The 22266-nt window shown below is 40.4% G+C and overlaps 2 protein-coding genes and 1 non-coding gene across 5 annotated transcripts in view; 2 read left to right on the top strand and 1 right to left on the bottom strand.

The window, feature by feature from the left end:
* LOC103713953 overlaps positions 1 to 11912 on the top strand; it is a 33405-nt gene extending 21493 nt beyond the window's left edge. For all 3 annotated transcript variants that reach the window (XM_008801014.3, XM_008801015.3, XM_017844463.3), the window contains exons 19-27: positions 56 to 103; positions 652 to 726; positions 4356 to 4451; positions 4538 to 4618; positions 4698 to 4769; positions 7846 to 7890; positions 9261 to 9344; positions 9429 to 9532; positions 11206 to 11912. In XM_008801014.3, coding sequence (XP_008799236.2) covers positions 56 to 103; positions 652 to 726; positions 4356 to 4451; positions 4538 to 4618; positions 4698 to 4769; positions 7846 to 7890; positions 9261 to 9344; positions 9429 to 9532; positions 11206 to 11326 — 726 coding nt within the window. In that variant the 3' untranslated portion in view covers positions 11327 to 11912. The remainder of the gene's footprint in view (positions 1 to 55; positions 104 to 651; positions 727 to 4355; positions 4452 to 4537; positions 4619 to 4697; positions 4770 to 7845; positions 7891 to 9260; positions 9345 to 9428; positions 9533 to 11205) is intronic.
* LOC113463171 lies at positions 2001 to 2119 on the top strand. The gene has a single exon (XR_003386925.1). It is a non-coding gene; the product is annotated as a 5S ribosomal RNA (ribosomal RNA).
* Positions 11913 to 15380: 3468 nt separating the features above from the next.
* Positions 15381 to 17277, bottom strand: LOC103713952 (ethylene-responsive transcription factor CRF2-like). Its single transcript, XM_008801013.4, has 3 exons — positions 17192 to 17277; positions 16840 to 17088; positions 15381 to 16725 (listed from the first exon to the last, which is right to left on the bottom strand). The coding sequence occupies exon 3, from the start codon at positions 16557 to 16559 to the stop codon at positions 15708 to 15710; it is 852 nt and encodes a 283-aa protein (XP_008799235.1). The 5' UTR covers positions 16560 to 16725; positions 16840 to 17088; positions 17192 to 17277; the 3' UTR covers positions 15381 to 15707.
* Positions 17278 to 22266: the final 4989 nt, after the last annotated feature.

A 22266-nucleotide genomic window follows, 5' to 3' on the forward strand; every position in this document is an offset into this window, starting at 1 on the left:
GTATTATTGCTCTGTTCTATCTTTTATCTTCTAATTGTCATATGTCTCCTTCCAGGATGTTGCGATTCTCATCCCAATGCTATCTTCGCTTTCGAAAGATGAGGTATTGCTTTTGTATATATTTTTTCCCACGGTTTTATTTTTCAATTTGTTAGAAATTAAGAATGCCTTTTGATGATAAAAGCTATTAGTGGGGATAAAGCATGTGGTTTGTGGTTCATTCTGCATTGTTATCTGAATTTGTCAAAATATACTATGATGCTTATCAACTAGAGGTCATTTTCATACCCAGATGATTCTGACACTTAAATTTGTAAATTCCGATTAGGATTTGTTGTCAATTGCAGCAATTATCTGTTGAATATCCTAGTTGGTATCCACCCTATCACTCTTTTTTTGGTTAAGAAATGGCTCCATATATTGAACCACTGATAGTTAGAAATTTTATTATGGTTTTTTAGATGCAATCTAAATGAAGTGGAAATGCATTCCTTTTTCTTGCGCACGCGCGCGTGCGTTTTTGATTACCCTAGATGGCTTAATTGGTATTTAAATATGAGCTTGAACTTTTGGCTTGTTTACTGTATTAAGGTGTTCCTTGTGCCCATTATTTGCTTGAACATGTGGATCATGCAAATTACTTGCCATCAGGTTTTGCCCATATTTCCAAGGCTTGTTGATCTTCCATTGGAGAAGTTCCAAACAGCACTTGCTCGCATTTTGCAGGTAAAGAATCACACTTTCTCCACTAAATAATTTTAAACACTAGATTGTCAAGAGTGCACTATATGCTCTTTAGCTGTAAATGACTACCTTTTACACATGCTGTATTCATGTGTTGATCTCTTTGAAGTAAAATGATTCGACATCGACTAAAACCACATCTTATCATTCTTTGATTTTGTTCAAATATTCTACTTTGTGCTGTATCAGGCTGATGCGAGTACTAGCTTAACTGGCCACCTATTTGTCCTATAATGTTAGGTTAATTAATTTGCATGTCTTCTTTGTTTATTTACATTAAAATAATCCTTGGGGTATTCTGATAAAGCAGTTTGCAGCCTATACTATGATACTTGTATCACAACTGTGTTAATTTGCCGTCCTTTTCTCTATTCTGGAGTTCTGTCTGAGCATCATGGACTTTAATTCTGTGCATACGTTTACTTAAATGTGACACCAAATTTTTTGCTCGCTAAGTTCTCATGATACTAAAGCCTGGATTGTGGCCTGGGGATGATTTCATTAACTATTGTTGAAAAACCATGATTGCATGGTATCCTTTCTGTTGTCATAAATCACTGTAATTTTTGGATTATTGATGATTTATTGTTTGCACTTATGGTAGGCTGTCACTTATCTGTTTCATGTTATTGATCGGATGATCCTACCTTCTTTGCTTTGTGCTGGTCTTTTTTTGTGCGTCTTCGGATCATCTTAACTTTGTCCTTCTGTTTGATTTAAACTTTGCATAGTCAGCTCTAATTTCTACTCAGACATCTATATGAGAGAAGACAAATAATCAAAGTAAACTCCAAGGAGTTGTGTCCTACTGTGGTATATGCTTGTAAATGGACTTTATAGGAACCAACTTCTATAACTTCTTGCCATTACACAGGAACCGTGTTATTTGACTTCATCTGTTGATTAGTCAGTCTTTTTACCAAAAATGTGCCCTACACCTTTGGTTTATTATTATGTAGTTCTGAGCCTTCTCCATTGGTTGTTGAGCATCTTGAATCATTACCTGATGGCTACTCCTGTCATGTTGGCATGCTGTACGCTGTGTATTTATGTACCACTTTCTTTATTTTTGTGCCACCTTTCTACATTTTCCCTAGTTGATGAACTTATTCTCAGTTCTTAGACTTGTAAAACATGATCCCCTATTGTCATTATTTATAGTCAAAAAATGCAATTTTATAAGACGAGTCACTTTATCTTTAAAGATTAGTAGGATTGGAAACATAAAATTTGAGACCAATAGAAATCATGAATGTGGGTGCGATCATACCAGCACTAATGCACCGGATCCCATCAGAACTCTGCAGTTAAGCGTGCTTAGGCTAGAGTAGTAGTAGGATGGGTGACCCCCTGGGAAGTCCTCGTGTTGCACCCTTGCCGCATCCACACCCGTAGAGTGCGAGCTGCCGTTGTACCAAAAAAAAAAAAGAAATCATGAATGTAGAAAACTTTATTTAAAATGAAATTTCTGGTTTTGTGAATGGGGAGGGGTTGTGTATATTTTTGAATAATGCCCAAAAACCTACTTGTAGAGATTCATGTTTTGCATTTCTAAAAGCAAGAAATAAGGCAACATGTCATCATAATTAGTCCTGCTGAAGGCTGACTTCAGCCAGGCCTGTAAATTCTCTTGCCTTAGTTATTAATCATGATATATAATTATTTTTGACTCTCTATATCTGCTGGTGAAAAATAGGTCTAGCTTGAGTGGACATGGATCTGGCCTCTCAACTTGACCTTGTGGGAATGAGACCGGACCTGGCCCAGCTTCAATTTCAGCCTGCTGACCAATATATCCTATTCGTATCTGTTGAGATGGCGGAGTGGGTTAGATGGTACAATAACATGGTCCATTGCATACAAATCACAACCCTTCCTAAACCATTTTTATATCCTTTTTATTCTTTTATCCTTTGATGATTCTGGACATGGACTGTATCACAGATCTGTATATATGCATACTGCTAGTATCAAGGTTCGCCGTACCGGTACCGAACCCCGTACCGGTGCCGCATTAGTATAGGCGTACCGAGTGTCGGTACGGTACCGTACGTTCGGTACCGACCGTACCGACATTGGTGTACCGATACCGGTACCCATCGGTACGGGTACGGTACGCTCGGTACCGACTGGTACCGACCGGTACAGCGAACCTTGGCTAGTATATTGTCTTATCCTTTGGGTGTTAATGATTTTAAGGGTATATTTTCACCTATGGTAACTACATTTTAATAGCCGGAATCTTCTAACTAATGTAATGCACTCGTTTCGGAATCTTTCTAGAATCTCGAACTTGCACCTTCTTCCTAGGCACATCATGTAGTTCTGAAATGTCAACTTCTCCCACCCACTGCCGTGCCTGCCAAATCTAGCAACCAAGAACTAGAATGCTGAATTGGCTTTGGTAGTTCAATAATAGTAAACAATCTTCTGTATAGAAGCTTCTGCCTAGTAGCTGGTGCTGGTTATTAATTATCATGTTTCCCATAGAGGTGCAAAAGTGCTGAGCTGAACCAAGTATCAGGTTGCTCAGGCTCGGGTTACTATATTAAATAGCTGCTCAAGCTCAGCTGAAGTTCAAGCCGAGCTTCACATAATTTTCTCACATTCAGCTCAACTAAGCTTTGGCTGAGCTTTAGTTGGCCGAGTTCTCTTCTGTTTTCGCACAGTATGTTTGTGCTGCTCTTTCCTAGCTGAGCTGATTTCAAATGAGCTATGAGCGAGCTGAGCCCAAGCTGCTCATGAGCAGCTCAGTTCATTTGCTTCACTAGTTACCTCGATGCTCCAACTTTTGGGTTTGACATGTCAAACAGTTGGATGCCTTGGAAACACTTAGTAACACTTTCATGCCATAAAATCGTAATATCATGACCATTATATGCCACTTGAAACTCCATATTTATTCTCAAAGATCATCACCACAGGTTGTAAGCATTGATGTTCTCTCTTAATAAAGTTCTCTTTTAGAAGAAAATATTTAATTATAATGTTCAACATGAACGCGTGTGTTTGATTTTAAAAGGTGTTGTGTTGGATTCTTTTAGAGATTTGGATCCTTCTGTGTTCAAGCAGACAAATGAGAAAGGTTGATAGTTGTGTTCATGTGTCTGCGGGTGGTAGATTTTCATTTGAAAAAGATGATGCTATAGCCTATTTTTCTCTGTTGTATGTGTGTGAGTAGACAAATTCGATATGGTGTGCATGTGTATGTGTGTTTGGAGGCTGGGGGTTTTGTTTTTAAAAAGATGGTCTGATTGCTATGAAGCATGAATAAGTATACAGGATATAGATATGCATGATATGGATAGATGATTCAGATAGCTTGATACGGCAAATCTATAAAATAGGGGTAGGATAAGTCATATGTATGTATGTATGTGATAGCATGCATGCATGTGCATTGGTTTTGAAAGGTGATATAATAACCTATTTACTGGATGTACATGCCATCTTATCAGTAGCATGCTGTCCTCCTTTTTTTCTTCTATTTTTCCTTTTATTCTTTCTTATATGGATGTTTTATCTTGGTTGTGTGCTTGATGCTCCTTTTTAGGATCTTATTCATAGGGCGTCAGCATTCTGGACTCATTCGTATATATCTTTCATGGCAGGGTTCAGCTCACACAGGTCCAGCATTAACACCTGCTGAAGTATTGATTGCAATTCATGATATTGATCCTGAGAAAGATGGAGTTGCACTTAAGAAGGTATTTTAAGTTTGCTTTTTAATAGCTACATTTTCTGTTTTAGAAAAAATTTAAGCCTTGGCTAATGAAAATGGGAATATCTTCAGATAACAGATGCTTGCACTGCTTGTTTTGAGCAAAGAACGGTATTTACTCAGCATGTTTTAGCAAAATCCTTGAGCCACCTGGTATGCAAATCATCAAATGTGAATCTTCAGCTCTCAGCTTAAGATAATATTTTACATAATACTAGTGCTGGCTTTTCAGGTTGAGCAAGTTCCCATTCCTCTACTTTTTATGAGAACAGTTATCCAAGCAATTGATGCTTTCCCGACTCTGGTAACTTCCCTTCATATCTTTTTTCTTCCCCTTTTGGTTGGAGTGAAATGTTTTTATTAGAATGGTTATGATCAGCTTAAAGGGCAGTAACTTGATCATGGCCTCATAGTATTAATATCAACGAGACCATTGTTTATTAACAATAACTATAGTTTGAGTATCCATTCTAATGTTTTAGATGGTTTACAAAATCCAGTACCTTGTTTCCCCTGTTTTCCCATGAGTTTCAGATTAAAAGTGAACCATATAGCAGATTTATTACATATATTATTCTCCTTTTGGCATTAAATTCTCTAGGTTCCACTTTCAATGGGTCTAGACCGGGCTTGGGCATAGGTTTTCATTTATTCCACTCTCTGCTTGATATCTGATTGTGGTGTAATTGATGTCATTTGTTTTGCATTAATGGGTTTCAGTCATCCCTACCTGACTGATCTGATTATTATTACTGTAATATTTTTAAATTGTTTAATGTCTCTATCTATACAACATCTCTTGTCTGAATCTTCTACATATGCTTATAGCTACTTACCTACATGCATGCACACACCCTCACATTATGCATGTGTACATACGAGCGTGAATTCACCCATGAACATAACCACGAGACATTTTCCCAGCTATTTGGAGTCGCCCTTTACAGATTTCTTTCACCAAGCGTTGTATTTAGGGAATATGAGGATGCCAATGCCATAGCATACAGTAGCATCGAATTTGGATTGATTTCATAGTCGTGCTTTTCATGACTTACTGTTAAGCTAACATTATGTACACATGAATTTTTTCCCTTAATTTACCCCTTTGAAAAGACAAGTGCTGTATGCATGTGTATATGTACACCATGTATATAATTGAGATTGTTTTTAATATGGGAATGAGTCTTATCTTCACATGGCATAATCAACTCGATTATGCCCTGTAGTTAAATTATGTGGTGAGACACTAAATTGACAATTCACACCATTCATCATCATCTAGAACATCCAAAGTGCTTGTAAACACACTTTCAGATATTTTTGAGATGCACTACCAGTGTATCAAGTGATCATTAAATTAACCTTTTGCTTATGATAGGACTTGGAAGATTCATTTTGATCTATGATTGGTCCGAACCATTTATTTTCATCTACATCTTAAGCTACATAAAAGTATGAATTACGTTTTTGTTGAGAAAGATTATGGTCTATTAGATATGCTTCAGTTCATATAAGGTATCGGATTTTAAAAATGTCTGAATCTTGATGTCTCGCTCCTCTTGAGTGCCACATGCCACTTTCGTTCTCCTGAATACTGGCCCATGTCTTGCAGTCCTCAGCTCTCTACTTCTAAAGGCAAAAACTATCATGAGTGCAGGAACCTTCTCTGTTTCCTCCAACTTCTGACTTTGGCCTTTGACCTCCCCCACCCTGCTCAGTCTTCTCATGCCAAGTAATCTCTCTTCAACTAATGAATCCAGCCTTCAGCATCATATCAGCTGCTTGAGCTGTACTCAGACTAGCTTTGGGTAAGCTTATGAGGCCCTTGCCCAGCCACCATGAGCTAGGGTGCCAGAATTTTGAGCAAGGTGGTATGGGCTTGGCAGTTGGCACTATGATTCTGTGCGAAAGGTTTGAGACTTGGTGGGACAAGAAGTCTTGGCTTGGCTGCTGCAGGAGGTTTGCGAGTGGTGTGGTGGTGTGAACAGAGAGACAAGAAGTGGGAGGTATTTGGAGGATGGAATGGATGTCTTAGATGCACATCCAAAATGTTGATGATTTATTTGAGTCAAAATCTACCACCATGTAGACCTCATCAATGGGACAATTATGTGGGTTTTTTTATTCTTTGATTCAGGGCTTTTATCCTTTAATTCAGCAGTCGTCTTGCATAGATCAGTTAATCTAATAGAGCAGTCTTTTTTGTTGGGAACGTTATTCATACTTTAAGTAAACTATAATTCACTAAGTTTGTGCATTCGACTTAAAACAGCTGCGACCAGATCAAGGTAGGATTGTAAGAATAACCTTTGCCAAACCTACCTGGAGCCTCACATAGTGCAAGGGAAGATATTCTGGTTTGAAGTGTTCTTGGAATTAGGCCATGTTTGGTGTTGCTTCTCCTTTTTCACAAAGTTGTTCTCAGAAAGGAGAAGCCAAAAGCTAGGTTTTCTAGTTTTTCCTAAAAGCACTTAGGACTTGTTTGGTTCACAGGAGGGATTTTTTCTCACTGAAATGTTTTTCTTAGGAAGCTGATGCTTGGGTATATGATGCCTAAAAAAATAGTTTTTATATGTTTGGTTAACCATGAAAAAGTAGCATATTCCAGAGTGGCTTATGTTTGGTTAAGTATCTATTTTTCTAGAAAAGTTATGTAAAATATCTGTTATGTCCTTACTAAAGGGAAAGACCTTATCCCACTCTATCTAAAAGCTTAAGAGCATTTTTGAGAAAAACAATTATGCCAATTCTCAGCCGGTGGGAATTGGACTTTTCCATATCCCACGTGGGTTTTTCTTTCACATAAAGTATGAAAATTTTATTCCCATAGGAAAGCTACTGTCTCATTTCTCTCCTTTGAAAACTTCAACCAAACATGAGACTTTTCTCCATTTTTTTCCGTTAACCACACTTTCCCCCCTCTTCCCACGAAACCGAGTCCTCATTTAGCTTATTCTTCTAGAAGCACTTTTCGGATATTGTTATAAAACACTTAGTTTTTTTCAAGAAGCACTTTTGTGCTCTAAAATTTATATAAGTTTTTTTTAGACAAAACCGAACACACCCTTGGAGAGTACACAAGTGCTTTATAACTTATCGGAGGAGCGTATGAAACCCAAATGATCCTAGCAAAAGGCCACCAGACCCTCATTTGAGCAGTCCTGGCTCTAGAGTTATATCAGCTTTTAGTGAATTGTTGGGTTTGTTTTTGTCTTTCATTTTATATGAATGAAATTTTCATGATAATTGTGTCCATATTTTTAATTGTTGAAATCTACTGCAGAAAAGAAAGATTATCTATGCATTATGAGGATCATTTTTATTATATTTGTGCTGATTGGGATAGCTTTTTATTTGTTTGTTGTCTTCACACTGTGCAGGTTGATTTTGTTATGGGAATACTCTCAAAACTTGTAAGCAAGCAGGTATTAAGTTCATTGTCTTCTGGCATACATTGTCATCCTTTTTATAATTTCTTTTTATCTGGTCTTTTGATCTGTTTATTTCTTCTAAATGGTTTTGCTATATTTGTTCCAATTTATTACAGATTTGTTTATTAGAGTTAAATAGTAATTCATGGCTCCCTTATGTCCAGTGTCGTCGTGGATAGATTTCGTTCTCTGCATTTTCTTCAAGCTAGATTTGTTGGATACATGCACTTTTCATCATACAAGCTTGAATGGCAGAATATGATGAATTAGCATTTTTCTCGGTGTTTGAGATTTTCACAAGATGCCAATATTGTTTTCAAATTCAAGTAATATGATTTTGAATTCATGATTTGGAAATTTAAAACTTGATTTGCTTTTGAGTGCATTGCCAATGCATATTAATAAAGTAGAAAATATTAATCCAAATGTTGTTTTCTAAGTCATATTTAACTTTGTCCTTGTTTTAATCACTTGTCCACCTGTCGTAATTGCATTATGCGCCTATTGTGAGCCCTCCCATTTTGTTTGCCATACATCTAAAGCTATATTCTTATTATTGTTTAGGTTTCTTTGACACGTGGTAGTCACATAATTCTTAACAATTGCTCTTCTCCACTTTATCCACCCATCTTACATTTTTTAGGGGTATCATGATATGCCTTGCTAACTCGCTCATACATAAAATTTTATTTTAGTTGTCTCAAGGTATCTCTCGGTCAACAACTAGGTCTGATATGATCATTTCTGCAAATGTTGAATCCAGTACCCTGCCTTCATTTCAAGGAATGACAATGTATTCTTCTTTGACCAACTTTTTATGGTTTACTTAAAACACAGTTCTTGACTGTAGCCATAGCCTGACATATGACGAGTTAATAAATATCATTTTGGTTTGATGGCATATATTGATTGCTGATGCTGGCATGAGTATAAATGATACCAGCTATCATTTATATTGCTTGTAGCTTCAAGCAGAGGAGTTGGTCATACCTTAAACTACTAACAGTAGATTCAAAGATCTACCTTCCTGTGCTTCAATACTATACAGAATGTTGAAGTTAATATTTCAATTTTCACAGCTTAAAGGTCCCCATGTGAACTCACATTTGAGAGTACTGTGAACAAAGATCTATGTGATCTTAAATGGTGATATCATGAACTCATGACTTTTGAAGTCTATGGATCTTTTTTTGTTGTTTCTTGTCCATTGTGTCAAAAAAAAGACGAAAGCTTAGTAGTTTTGCGCAGGCTTGATAAGATATATTTTAATTTTCCATTATATCTTATTATACCTTTACCATTATATCTTATAACACCATTTATAGTACTCAGTTTTTGATTTTATTTGATTATCCTTTATGCAGATCTGGAAGATGCCGAAGTTGTGGGTGGGTTTTCTGAAATGTGCCTCTCAGACACAGCCCCACTCCTTCCATGTCCTACTGCAGGTGTTTGTTGTTTGTTTATCATGTCTTGGATTTTAATATTTTCTAGTTTACTGATATATACAAATGCCAATATGGTGCTTGCAGTTACCTCCGCCACAGCTTGAAAGTGCTTTGAATAAATATGCGAACTTACGAGGTCCTCTTACTGCTTATGCTAATCAGCCAAACATAAGGAATTCGTTATCGAGGTAATTTAAAAATATATTTTTTCCTGAGATATTGTCCATGTGCCAGTAACTTGTATGGTGATGAGTTTTTGACAAATTACTAATGAGATTCGCTGATCTGAATGCTTTGAGTGCTTAAACTGCTGTATTAGTCTCTCGAACATCCTGCAGATCAGTTGTCTAAAAAGATAAAATAAAATGAAAACTGCTTACCTGGCCAACCCCCATCATGATTCCCTAGGCCCTCTTTATTGCTCAAACCCCTTAGCTTTTACTTTTGACCACCGGGAGGTGCTGCTGCTAGGAAGTGGCACCAGTAGGAACAGATTCATGCCACAAAAAGTTTGCAAGGGAGGGGTTGCTGGAAAATAGGGTTTTCTTAGTTTTCTTAATTTTCTTTTCTTCTTCTGGCCTAATCGGCTAGGGTGTTGACAAGGTCTCTGGACACCAACCACTGGCTCCTGGCAACGAAGGGTATGGAGAAATGAATAAATAGATGGCAGCATCTCTTCATTTTTTTTGTCTTCATTCCTTTTCTATTTGTGAATTTTCCATTGTTTCCATTCCCTTCCTTTCTTGGTCTGTATTCCAGGTTAGATTTTTTTGTGGTTTTAGGGTCTCCTTTCTGAATAAGTTGTGCAATAAGCAGGAGATATATTTTTTTATTTCTTTTTTGGTTTTGTGTGTATATGTGTGTGTTTATCTTCTATGGAGAAGACCACAAAAATGCAGAGCTATCATATCTTGCGATGTACTTCTCTATTCTAAATTTATTTGGAAGAATATCATCCTTCGTGAGTTTTGAGTAGATTATCCAGTGTAAATAATTAAATTATTACTGTTTAATACTTTTTCAATATTTTTACTATTTTATGTATTTATTTATTTTTTTATTTATATCATAAGACAATGGGTCGATCCTAAATTGACCCGTGATTAAACAATTCACCTGTTACTAGGGATGGCAAATGATCTGAACAGCTCAATCTCAGCTCAGGCTTGGCTTGGAAAAAGCTTGGTTGGAAGCTGAATAAACCAATATCGAACTGGCAGTCTAAGCTCAATTAATTTTAATTTTGAGCCCAAAATTGCTTGATTAAGCTTGGCTCCATTACGCTTGGAAATATATCATCTGTGTGCATACATATATATGGATGTGTGTAGGATACAGTTGTAATGCGCACAAGGTATAAAGATCTCTCTTTACGCTCATTATAAAAATTTATGATTCAAGTAGCAAATTGAAAATCAACCATTGAATGTAATTTTTGAGTTCTAAGACGTCTATGCACAAAAAAAAAAATAAATCTGAAGACTTCTTCTTAATGCATCCAGTTTTTCAAAACTTCTAATTTTGAAACAATACTGATGCATAGACTAGGGATCTCTAAATCACGTAATTTTTTACACATGTTTTAAGTTATTTAGATTACATCCAATGGTTTAGAATTTTTGCAACTTGGATCTTGGAATTTTATAATGGGTGTAAAGTGAGGCATTTACACGTCTGTATTATATGTATGTATGATGTTGGATGGATGGATGTTCCAGGATCTAGAATCCAACATGAGACACTTGAGTTTATCCTACCTCTGAGACAAACGCTAAATCGCATTATGTTTTTTTCTATTCAGTTTTACCTAGATCATTAACCGATGCTTGTGTAACATTCTCATTGATTGCTTTGAGTGCAGGCAGACTCTCAAACTTTTAGGTCTTGTCAATGAACAACAGCAGGCCCCAAGATCGTTTACGCCCACAGCATTGCGCACATCGGACACAAGCTCATCTGTTCATGGTGCAACCCTTATATGATATGTATGGTTCTCCGTTCCTAACACATTCACAGACGAACTTGTAAATGGCCTTGCCCTGCTGCAATGACATCCTTCGGATGAGATATCCCAAGGCCGGTGGCCTGCAAGTATGGCCGTGCTGTTGCAGGAGGTAACAAACAACTGGGCGTCAGAAGAGGTGAGAAGTGGACTCGATCGACGCCTCTAATCTTGGGCTTGCATTCAACTCCTAGGGAGAGCAACAGGTTAGTTGGTTGGTGGCTAGGGCACTCGCTGGAGAAAGAATCATGGTGTGCTATAGCAGAAACATTTTCTAGTGAAATCTAATGGTCATCCTCTTGTATTAAATAATTTTTTCATGGAGTTATGGTCGCTAATGAGAGGAAAGGATAGCCTGCCCGTGGATTTTTGGAATCTAGTATGACCTTGCCCGCATTGACCCTCCCTTCACTGTTGTACTAGGTGCTTTGTTTCCAATGTCGTCCATTGTACCTTGATTCATTTTTGTATTCTTTTTATTTAGTCATAATTAGGTGGTTGCAATTGTAAATGAAAAGCTTTGCGTTTGCTAACTTTAAGATCATTTGGCTGGGGTTTGGGCTTTCTTTGACGCCTTTTATACTCTTTCTTCCAACGAAAGAAGTGCTTGAATTTTTCTTATCTTTTGTGTGATTTGTAGGCTCCTTATGGTAAGAAGATGGAAAGCTGTCGGAGTAGAATCTTCTTGCAATAAAAAGCAAATTTAAAACAAATAATATGAAAATTAAGGATATTTTTTCTGGAGAAGGCCAATACTTTTTTTTTTATTAGGTAATGTAAAGCTACTGGAGCAGGAAAACTCAACTTCAGTGAATGCTTTTGAGAACTATTGGCAATTTTTCTGGTTCTTCCTATTGCTAAGCCGGACCGTTTAGATCGGCGCAACACGATAGAACGGTTGGCCAGAAAGAGCCAGCTCGGGACGATTTCGGCCAGCTGAAGTCACTGAAGTGGAACATTCCGCACCAAAAGAAGAAAAGGATGGTTGTCGGCGTAAGGATTTCGGAGGCTATTGCTTCATGGATCCTTGTCGGTTCAGGTTGACTCTTGTTCCAAATAATGAGTAAGCGCGTGGTGGTTGTGCGTACATGATGCCCTACCAAGTGGCATACACCTCGTTCATAGGCTTGTTGACAAGCTTTGATGCCCTGCATTATTGATTTTTCTAGCGTGGCTGCAGATGATGAACTTCGACTTCTGCTTGCTGCTCTTAATTGAGTCGAAGTTTTTTTTTTGTTTTTTGTTTGCCTCGCATCTCCACAAAGCTTACATCGTCGATCACTTGAGCAAGCTTCAAATATTGATGATCGAGCCCTTCAAAACAAACACTCGATGTCTCTACCAATGTGTCATGAGTTTGAGGAGAGGTATGACAGGGAGAAATCCACCACCATGTCGGCAATTCTAGCCGGGGCAAGGGAGGCTGGTGGATGTTCTGACCGGCGCGGCAACGCATCGGTGCCCACGATGGAAAATGACGGAAAGTTTGACCGCGATAACCGGAAGCAGCGAGTAGCATTTAGACTGTTCGAAACTAGTACTTGCAGCGGACGAGGATGGCACCGGGGTTGAAGCTGGTGGTGTTCATGTAAAGGGAGCGAGCCGTCGTTGTTGAAGCTGCAGTCGACGACGACGATGAGCTTTTGGTCAAATAGGGAGGCTGAGAACCTTCGTCCAATTCTGAGGTCTAAAATTCAAGAGGTCTTACTCAAGCGTTAATTTTTCTATCACGTCGGCTGTATGTGATTTGGCACCAATAACCATATTCCTAGATGTCGATGTCTAGTGATTTGGGAGCAACAATTTCGAATTTTGAAATGTCAATCACCGATATGAGGATGAACGGACTTTATTTATTTATTAGAACATTATTTAAGTTAGTTTAAGAAGTGAGAAATTTTGTACCATTTGTTGATATCAATTTTGCAATATCTATTGTAAATTTGTAACATTTCTGTATTTAATGTCCATGCTTTAGAAAATCAAATCCTAACAATAAGTGGGACATCCTCTCACAATAACAACGCATATGTGTCCAGGGAGTAAGTGCGGCACAACAGCAAAGCAATAATTGAGATGTAAAGATTCTAGAAAATTTTGTAAGAAAAAATTTGAAAAAAAATTATAGTTGATGACTGGTTTAAAAAAAAATGAAATTTATGGAATTAAGCAATCACCCCGAAAGCACCTGCTAATATTTTAGATAGAAAAGAGAAGTAAGCAAAAGTTGAAGATTTACAGCCACATTGTAGTTCTGAGAATTATGGACTAGAATATTGAGTTGCCTGCTAATTAGCTGGTCCCTACAGCTTGCAAAAAGATTTGTTGTCTCTCGTTGCGGCTCCCAGAAGGCATGGGGTGGACAAAGAAGATTTGCGTCTTGAAAGATTTGGTGCATCGCCAAATCTTTCATTGCATAATAAAAAAATGCTTTAGCTCAAACCTTTCTTTTCATTTTTTAATGAGAATGCAAAGAATTTCATTTCCTTACAATATCTTAACTCAATCCAACATAATGATCGATGAATTTTTTTGACTTTATATCTACATGCGCTGAATGCTAGCAATAATATATCCCCAGTATATTTATTAGGTTGGGATAGATGAATACCAATATTAATATTTATTAGTTTCCAATGAAAATTTGAAATGAGTTTCAATGGTCTCCACACCACAACAAGCCAGGAAACGGGACAAGATAGGGTGAAACAGTGGTTAAGAGGGACAAAGGTCTGCTTCTTCCTGATTTTTCAGTTGGAAGCAAGAATAAATTGGTGCCAGGATTAGTCCAAGTGTCCAACCATAGTAACATACAGACAGAGGCTGTACCTTTCGTACGAACGAATGATTTATTTTTCTTTGCACAAATCCACTCTTGGATGCCTAAAAAAAGTTTGTAGTGCTTTGAGATGTGCACATGGCACGATACGATGGTCAACTTCCTAAAAAAAAGAAAAACCAAATCATTCGTTCGTGCATGCGAAAGATATAACCCATACCATACCTCACCTACGCCCAATATACATGATGAACTTCTTGTAAGTCAGAGGTATCCCATAGCATTTTACTGCATCCATTCTGTAATTAAATTATGTTTATCTAAAGATTTAGCTGCTGCGCTGGTTGTGACACGGGGCAAGAAAATTGGAACAGACAGCATGACAGATAAGGTACAACGGAATTAGTACATTATATATCAATACATTTCCGAATTAGCAAGGCACATACTTATAAAAAAAAAGAAGACAAGGGCGACGCTGATAACGAAGATGAGGCTGATTGCGAGCGAGGGATGGACGGTTTGACGGTAGCGAATCCGGGAGTAGAAAGAATGGGCCGGCGGCAGCGGGACGCCACCTCACCATGCTAGGTAAATGTCATGTAGACGTGTTACATATTTAGCGTGCACAAGGCAGCCATTTACGCGTAAAGCTCAGAACTGCATGAAAGGATGTCTTACGAGTTCTTCGCCTCCTTTAATGCTTATTATTTCGAAGAGATTCTTTGGACATGTTGTATATCTATCCTTCCACCGCTGTATAGTATTTTATCTTTTGACTCTGAGATTAGTGTGAGGAGTCAGTTTATGCAAAAGTCACTGCTGCCTACCATATGGTACTAGGATGATGGTGGGGCACGCGCGAATTGGTGATCGAGATGCCAGGGGGGCCTAGTAGCAAACTAAGCTTCGACCATTGCTGTATCTTACCATCATATGGCATAAATTTCGGGCTACCAGCGGGAATTCTAAGTTGGAACAATGATTAACATGCATGGTCTCAAAGACCAGAACGTTACCTACTAAATATCTCTTATTATGTTTATATAGAGGAATCTTTTATCTGTGATGTATAACTAGCTACATTACAAGCTCATAAAGTCAAGAAGTCGAGAAAAGCAAAGCTGATAAAGAAAACAGGGATGGACAAAAATCAGCTCTCCAGTTGAGCCGGCAAGGAAGAACACAGACTAAACACATCCCACCAACAACAAAAAAAAAGAAAAGAAAAAGAAACATTTCGTGCATGATTAAATAAGTATCAGAGACCATAAATGATGAATAATTAGAGAATAGAAGTCTGAAGGCAATGTGATTGGGTGAGAGATCACACAAAACTCCCTCGGACGGCTCCCAAAGCTCAAGGAAAACCCAAAGAAAACCTCTCCCTACCCAATTCTCATGCAGCCAATACACAAAACATCGTACAATTCTTTTTTATTATTAAGAAAAAACTACAGAACCCAAACTCAGCAACCGGTTCGAGAAGAAATACTATCAAACTACGGAGGCATGAAAATTTTATGATGGACGAATAAGAACGGAACTCTTTCCTAAACTGCAAAACTTTTACCCAGAAAAACTATGGATCCAAGAAGGAGAAATCTCCTCCTTCCAACGGCTGCGCCCACAATGGAAGGTCTTCGAGTCCCAGCAAGTCCTCGCCGAGTTCGCCCAGAAGGAAATCATCAGAACCAAGCGAGTCGAGCCCGAAGCCCAGGTCCGGAATCTCAAGCTGCTGGTCAACGAGCTCGCAAATCGGCTTCTCCTCCACCACCTCCTCTTTTGCCACCGAACAATTAATGGTATCCGCCACTGCCTCTTCGACCAATTTATTCTTGGAGACAGAGACATCGAGAACAGAGGAAGGGGAGGGGGCGGAAAGGGGGGCCTCGGAATTCTCGGAGACGGAGGGGCGAAGGAGCCGCTGCTTCTCCTCCTGGAGACGCCTGGAGGCGGCCTGGTAGGCGTCGGACGCCGCCTCGGCGGTGTCGTAGGTGCCGAGCCACAACCTGACACCTCTGATGGGATCTCTAATCTCCGCAGCCCATTTCCCCCACCGTCGCTGTCTCACTCCCTTGTACCTGCGAGTAGGAGTGCAAGAAGAGTTGATGGATTTGAGGGTTTTAGTCTTAAGGGTTTTGAGGGTTCTGGGGATCTTAGAAACAGGGGTGAAAGAAGTGGCTGAGGGGAAGGAAGTGATGACGATATCATGGATTACACGTTTCCTATTCTTCTTTGGTACCAATCCCATCGTCATCGTCCCCATCTCTCCATCTTCTTCGCTGGAAGAAGAGGAGTCTGTGGCATCGGGATCGCTGAACAGCACCCGGATTTTTCTTCTGAACGGGACCAAAACTCTCGGATTCTTCTTCCCACTAGCTCGCATCATCATTTTATCTTCCATAAGGATTTGCCTTTGAGGACCCGGCATCTCTTATCTTCTCTTTCTCTCCAGCCCAACAAATCAAAACTTGAATAAATAAAAAAAACAAATAGGAAAAAAATGCTTTTGTATGCTGCCCTGTCAAGTGAGGCCTCTTCTCAAGAACAGAAAGAAGAAATACAGAAATCCAAAGTATTTCACTCCGAATCCAGCCCTGCAAATCCCAAATCCCAAATCAGGAATTGTCTATTAACTTAAATACCAATTAAAATCCTTTTTTAATCTGATAATTTTTATTATTGGAAAACAAAATATTCTCTTTCCATACCGAGAAGATTTCAAACGCATCGAATCCGTTTTCGAGCCCTCCAGTTGGATACGAGGACAAGAGGGAGCCGAGAAGGACGGGAAGAGCAAGCCACCGGCAAAAACAGAGCGAGGGAGCGTCTTCAGAACTCGGCCGGTAAAAAGGAACACGATATACCAGACACCAGCCGCCGACATAAATCCACTCTCCTCTCCCTCTCTCCGCTATACGAGACACGAGCAGCTTCCCCTCTGCTCTGAGTCTCGTTTCCTGAGGCCCCAAAAAGAGGAGGAGAGAGGTTAGAAAATAAAGTCTTATACCAAACCATGGATGCAACAGCGGAAAAGATGAGGTAGCGGCATGGACGGATTACAAGTTGTATGGCTCTGATTTCTCTCCTTCGGTATATGACAAAGATCTATCCCTTCGTTCCCTCCCAGAAATGGACCTCCGCCGCTACTCTCTACACTACGGCCCCAACGAATACAAATAGTTTTAAATATCTTAGAATAAGATAATCTAAAGGCAAATACTATTTAGAAAGAAATAGCAAGGCGCAGAAAGACTGCATACGGACCTCTTCGGCTTCTGTAATCCTTCTGCCTTCTCTTCCGGCGATTTTTTTTTTTTTTTCTAGTCTCCGTCAAATGGAGTAGAAGAAGATGCATGGAATAATATAAAGAGGAGCGGGTCTAGAGCTTGCATGGGTGCATGGAACACATGACATGATGCTCATGCCGCATGCATCAATGGCGGTTACCAAAACGGTGCGGGCTGCTTTAATTCCTGCCCATCTTACTCCTACCTTAATTCATGTGTCCGCAGAAGAAATTCCTGTGCGTGTAAAAATCCGCCGTACATGCTGGTAACGTGGAAAAATAAGAGCCGTTCGTGTAGAATGCGGTGGTTCGGAGCCGACCCGCACGGAAATTTCTATGCGATGTACGGAAGTTTGAGTGGTTCTATCTTAATTAACTTTTAACAACGGTAAATATAAGCAACTTTATTATGATTTATAATGATTAATTACTGCTGAGCCCGGGCCTCGTGCAGATAACTTTGGATGAAATGGACAATAAAACCTTTTATGATTCCGTTTAAAATTCCGGTTTAGCGTTCATTTCGGGTACCTCGAAGCAGTACTCTTGCCTAATTTATGAGTATATATCCATGTTAAATATTTTTTTAACAAAGTGGACGTCCTTGGGACCGAGAAATGGGACCTTCGCGCTCGTGCATGTAAGAAGGCTGGGTGCGCCTTGGAATGCAGATAGGGGTCTTCCCGCATCCAAGTTTCTATACGGGCTTCCGCACGTGAGCTTTGTTCGATCGTGCTCGATGTTTGCTTGGCTGCCAAGACATTAAAGGCGGCGCCTTTTATAATTTTTATTTGTAATTATGCGCTCTTGTAAAAGAAACATGCGCTTACCTAATACGCTTCGGCGTAGAAAAGGCCATGGCGTTCGTCTATGGCAGCAATTGTTGATACGTAAATTTTTTTTTTTTTTTGTTCACTCAGAAAGTTTTATTCAAATAAGCCACATATATGTTTCGGAGCTTTTTTTTGTAGCTATTTGTTTTTCGATTTTGCTGATTTATATTCAACGGGTGTGAACCGCTGTTGTATTAAAAAAAAAAATTTAGTCTGTCTGATATGGAGACGGGCAGTGTGTACAATAGAAAGGTATGTATAGCTGGTACGAGGAAGCATGCCTCATTCATGAGTTTTCTTGTTATTCACATCCAACATGGATATTTTTTTGGTGAGTCTCGATTTAATAAGACGAGAGGGATATCAAGACTAATCAGTCCGGTGGAAAGTTAACTATTTGTTTGCACGATTCAAATATTCCAACTATAATTGTCAAAAAAAAACTAATTTTTTCTTTCTCTTCCAACAAAATCAAGGATCAAATAATAAATATTATTGTGGCAGCAATTTCCAAAGTATCAGAACTCCACCCATGTTCGTGTTCGATGGTATTTTTAAAATTCATTTAATATCTAATGTTATAGAAAAATAACAGTTATTTGATGTTTTGATGTTTATCAAATCAAAGTAGCATTTTTTTGATTTGCATATCTATATAAACCTCGAGTACATCATGTTTGGCACCAACCTCGAGTGCCGCGTGGTGAACCGAGAGGGGATTATTAGCATAAGATTGGCAGCAGTACCCGTTGTTGTGGTTGCAATTTGGCCTGAGGGTGACCACGCCGGATGAAGCCGAGAAGACGCCGGCTGGAACGGAAAAAGAGGATCACCTCCTGGGCTTCGGAGTACCTGTACAAAGTCTTAGCCAGTGATTACGGCGAAGGCCCTCCAATGGCTAAGTTAGCCAGACTTTTTGGAGAAGTATCAGCTGGCCATCAATTGGAGGCGACGTATAGCACGGAGATCAATTTCGTGGGCGGAGAGTTCGAGAGATATCTTTCCGAATTAGTTTTGAGGGCCCGCCACATCATTCCAAGCGGAGGTGGTCGAGGGAGCTCTTTAATGCGTTATGTGCGTACTCACTTCAAGGCATTACTCAGTGGTATGCGAGGGATCAATTATCAATGTCCTATCCCCGAGGCGGCTGTCATAATGACCGGCCTTTAACACCGCGATCCAGAAAGATCTGCTGAAGAAGCTTCTAGATCTGCCACGTGGCATGATTTGGCCGCTTGGCCGCCTGGGCATGGGATCAGTGAGATCTTCGACAGGATCTAGGTTGACAGGACCGAGGTTAGCTCGGCCTCGGACCGAGGTCGGCTCGGCCTTCAACGGGGTCCGAGGCCGGCCTGAACTCTGGCTGAAGGGCCTTTGGGGGGTTTGAGGTCAGGTCGGCCATCGGCAGGGTCCGAGGTCAGCACGGCTCTTGACAGGATCGAGGTTTGGCCTGCTCGGCTCTCTAATGTCTGCTCAGTCGGAACTGGGTGACTCCACGCCGGAGTAGGATGATCCATTTTGCCTCCCATCATCCTTTACAAAATATGGTTAAATTCAGAACCTTTTTGCTTTAGGGTTGGCTGAACGAGAGAAATTCAGTCTCCACATTGCAAACTCTTATATCATTTAGGGATAGCAATTCATATTTCAACGACTCGCTTTAAGCATATTTAGATTTGACATAAATGAATATAGATCACAATAGGGCCACCCTGTCTAGGCTTATTTATTAAATAGATTAGGTTCATGTTTAGATCTTTGAACTGTTTAATCCATTTTGACTTTTTCAATAATTGGATGGGATCATAATTTGACTTATTTAACCTGTTTAAACCTATTTAACCTATTTAAAATCTACTTAATCTACTTTTAACTTATTTAAACCGATTCGCTTAACATGTTTAAGTCCATCTAAATCGTTAAAAATCTGTTTAATCTGACTTAATCTATTTCATAAATGGATTAGGTAGGTCGGATTGGACTACCTATTTAATAAAAAAAGTTAGTTTTAAATTGACAAATTTGCCCTGCTTAACAAATAGGTTGGATTTGGATTGAGAAAACTTTTATCCAACCTGTATCTAACTAGATATGATTGCCACCCCTACTGACATTGATGATCGAGAGGACCTTATGTAATATATGGAATAATATGTTTGCATATATAAAACTCTTTTAACTCCAACCGCCATGCAATTCATGTTCATTCACGTGGAGAGTTGTAATTGGAAGATTGGATCTCCGAAGACTGAGGATCTTTTATATATATATATATATATATATATATATATATATATATATATATATATATATATATTGTTGCTGGAAATTGGACCCGGGGGCCGCCGCGAAGCCGGGGAAGGAGGAGCTCCGCTGCTACAGGGGGCGGACGGCGGTGCGCCGGCCGGCTGTGTCCTCCGCTGCGGGGGGTGTGCAAGTCCTGCAAGAAAAACCGGTGGCCGGGCTCCCCGGCGCCGGCCCTCCGATGCCTAAGTCAGAGGGGGCAAGTATGTGGAGAGAGCAGGGAAGAGAGTATATGGAGAAGACAGCAAGAATATTTGGATAGGATAAAGAAGACGAAGAGGATGATGTCCTCAATTGTATCTATGCTTCCCGGCGGGTTCAGTCCCGGGGATCTGTTTCCGTTTTTTGTTTGTTTTTTTTTCCCCCCCTTGGTTCTCCCAGCTTCCCTTTTATAGGTGGGGATTACGTTACCTGGGAGGTAACCGGGGGATTTGTCCCTGTCTGTGATAATTGGGCACGATTTGGCCCATTTATGGCATAGTGGAGAACAGGGCCGAATCAGACCGGAATCAGGGAGTTGTCACGGTCGATCGGACCTGTTGGAGTGGTTGAACCGCCGGCCGTAGCGGGCCTGGGGTCTGTGGATGGTAAGTTCATTTATTACCGAATGAACCGGCGGTCAGGTAGAGCCATGCGCTCTGATGGTTCAGTGATCCGGAGATCGTCTTGGGCCGTGTTCATTAAATGACTGAGTGCATCGGAGACTTGAGAGAGTCTCGTGCATTAATGGCAGGTCGTGCCGAATACCTGCGAAGATCTTATGCCTTGATGGCTTGGAGATAGTAGCAGGTCGCAAGCCGTAGGAGTTGTCAGTCCCTTGGACTTTAGGCGGAGGTTGAACATTTGGTTAAGGCATCGGCTCGGCAAGAGTGCCGAGCCGAGCTGGTCGCCCAATGGGGCGCCCTGTGGCGGGGTTGCTTCAAGTACTCCTGGTCGGCGCCCTTTAGGCGAGCACCTTCTAGCAGAGCGCCTTGGCGCTGTCTTCGGTCGGCACTTTCTAACCGAGCAGCTTTGGGTGGGGCACCTCTTGGCGCGCGCTCTGGTCGACGCCCTCTAGTCGAGCGCCTTCCTGGTCGGCATCCTTTGGCCGAGCAGCTTTCCGGTCGGCGCTCTTTGGCCGAGTGGCTTTCCGGTTGGCACTTCTTGGCCGAGCAGCTTTCCGGTCGGTGCTCTTCGGCCGAGCGCCTCTGTGGATATATGACTTAGGGTTTTTTCCCTAACACTGCCCCCCGACTTCCGAGCTCCAGTTGGCTATCAGCTGGAGCGCGGGAAGTAGCTTTAATTGGGTCATCACGACTTCCGAAAATTTTGATTTACTGTGCGTTTTGAATTATCGAACGCTTCGTGGTGCCTTTAATAGGCGGCGTCTCTTCTTTCCCGAAGAGCCTCATTATTGGGACACCTTTTGCGAAGCGTCCTCGCGTCGTGGGCTCATGATGGGGCCGCACGATCTTCGATTGCGGATGCCTTTCCGCACGATCCGATGGGGCGCTTCGACATTCGAAGCGCTAGCCCTAATTAAATGCGTCGTTCTGTCTTTTAGGCCGACACGTGTTATCATCTAACCAGGACGCAGCGCTTTCTTCGCTGATCCGGGCCGTTGGGGAGGTCTATATAAACTCTCCCCCGGCCCCCTGTCCTCTTTCTATTGCCTTCTGCTTCCAGCTTCCTATTCTCCCAGCCTTCCTCAGACCGAAGTCCCTTTTCTCCGG

This window comes from Phoenix dactylifera, chromosome 4 (assembly GCF_009389715.1).
Source record: "Phoenix dactylifera cultivar Barhee BC4 chromosome 4, palm_55x_up_171113_PBpolish2nd_filt_p, whole genome shotgun sequence".
Taxonomy (NCBI): domain Eukaryota; kingdom Viridiplantae; phylum Streptophyta; class Magnoliopsida; order Arecales; family Arecaceae; genus Phoenix; species Phoenix dactylifera.

Excerpts from the sequence above, each read along its gene's own strand:
- LOC103713952 (XM_008801013.4), bottom strand. The coding sequence starts at position 16,559 with ATGCCGGGTCCTCAAAGGCAAATCCTTATGGAAGATAAAATGATGATG.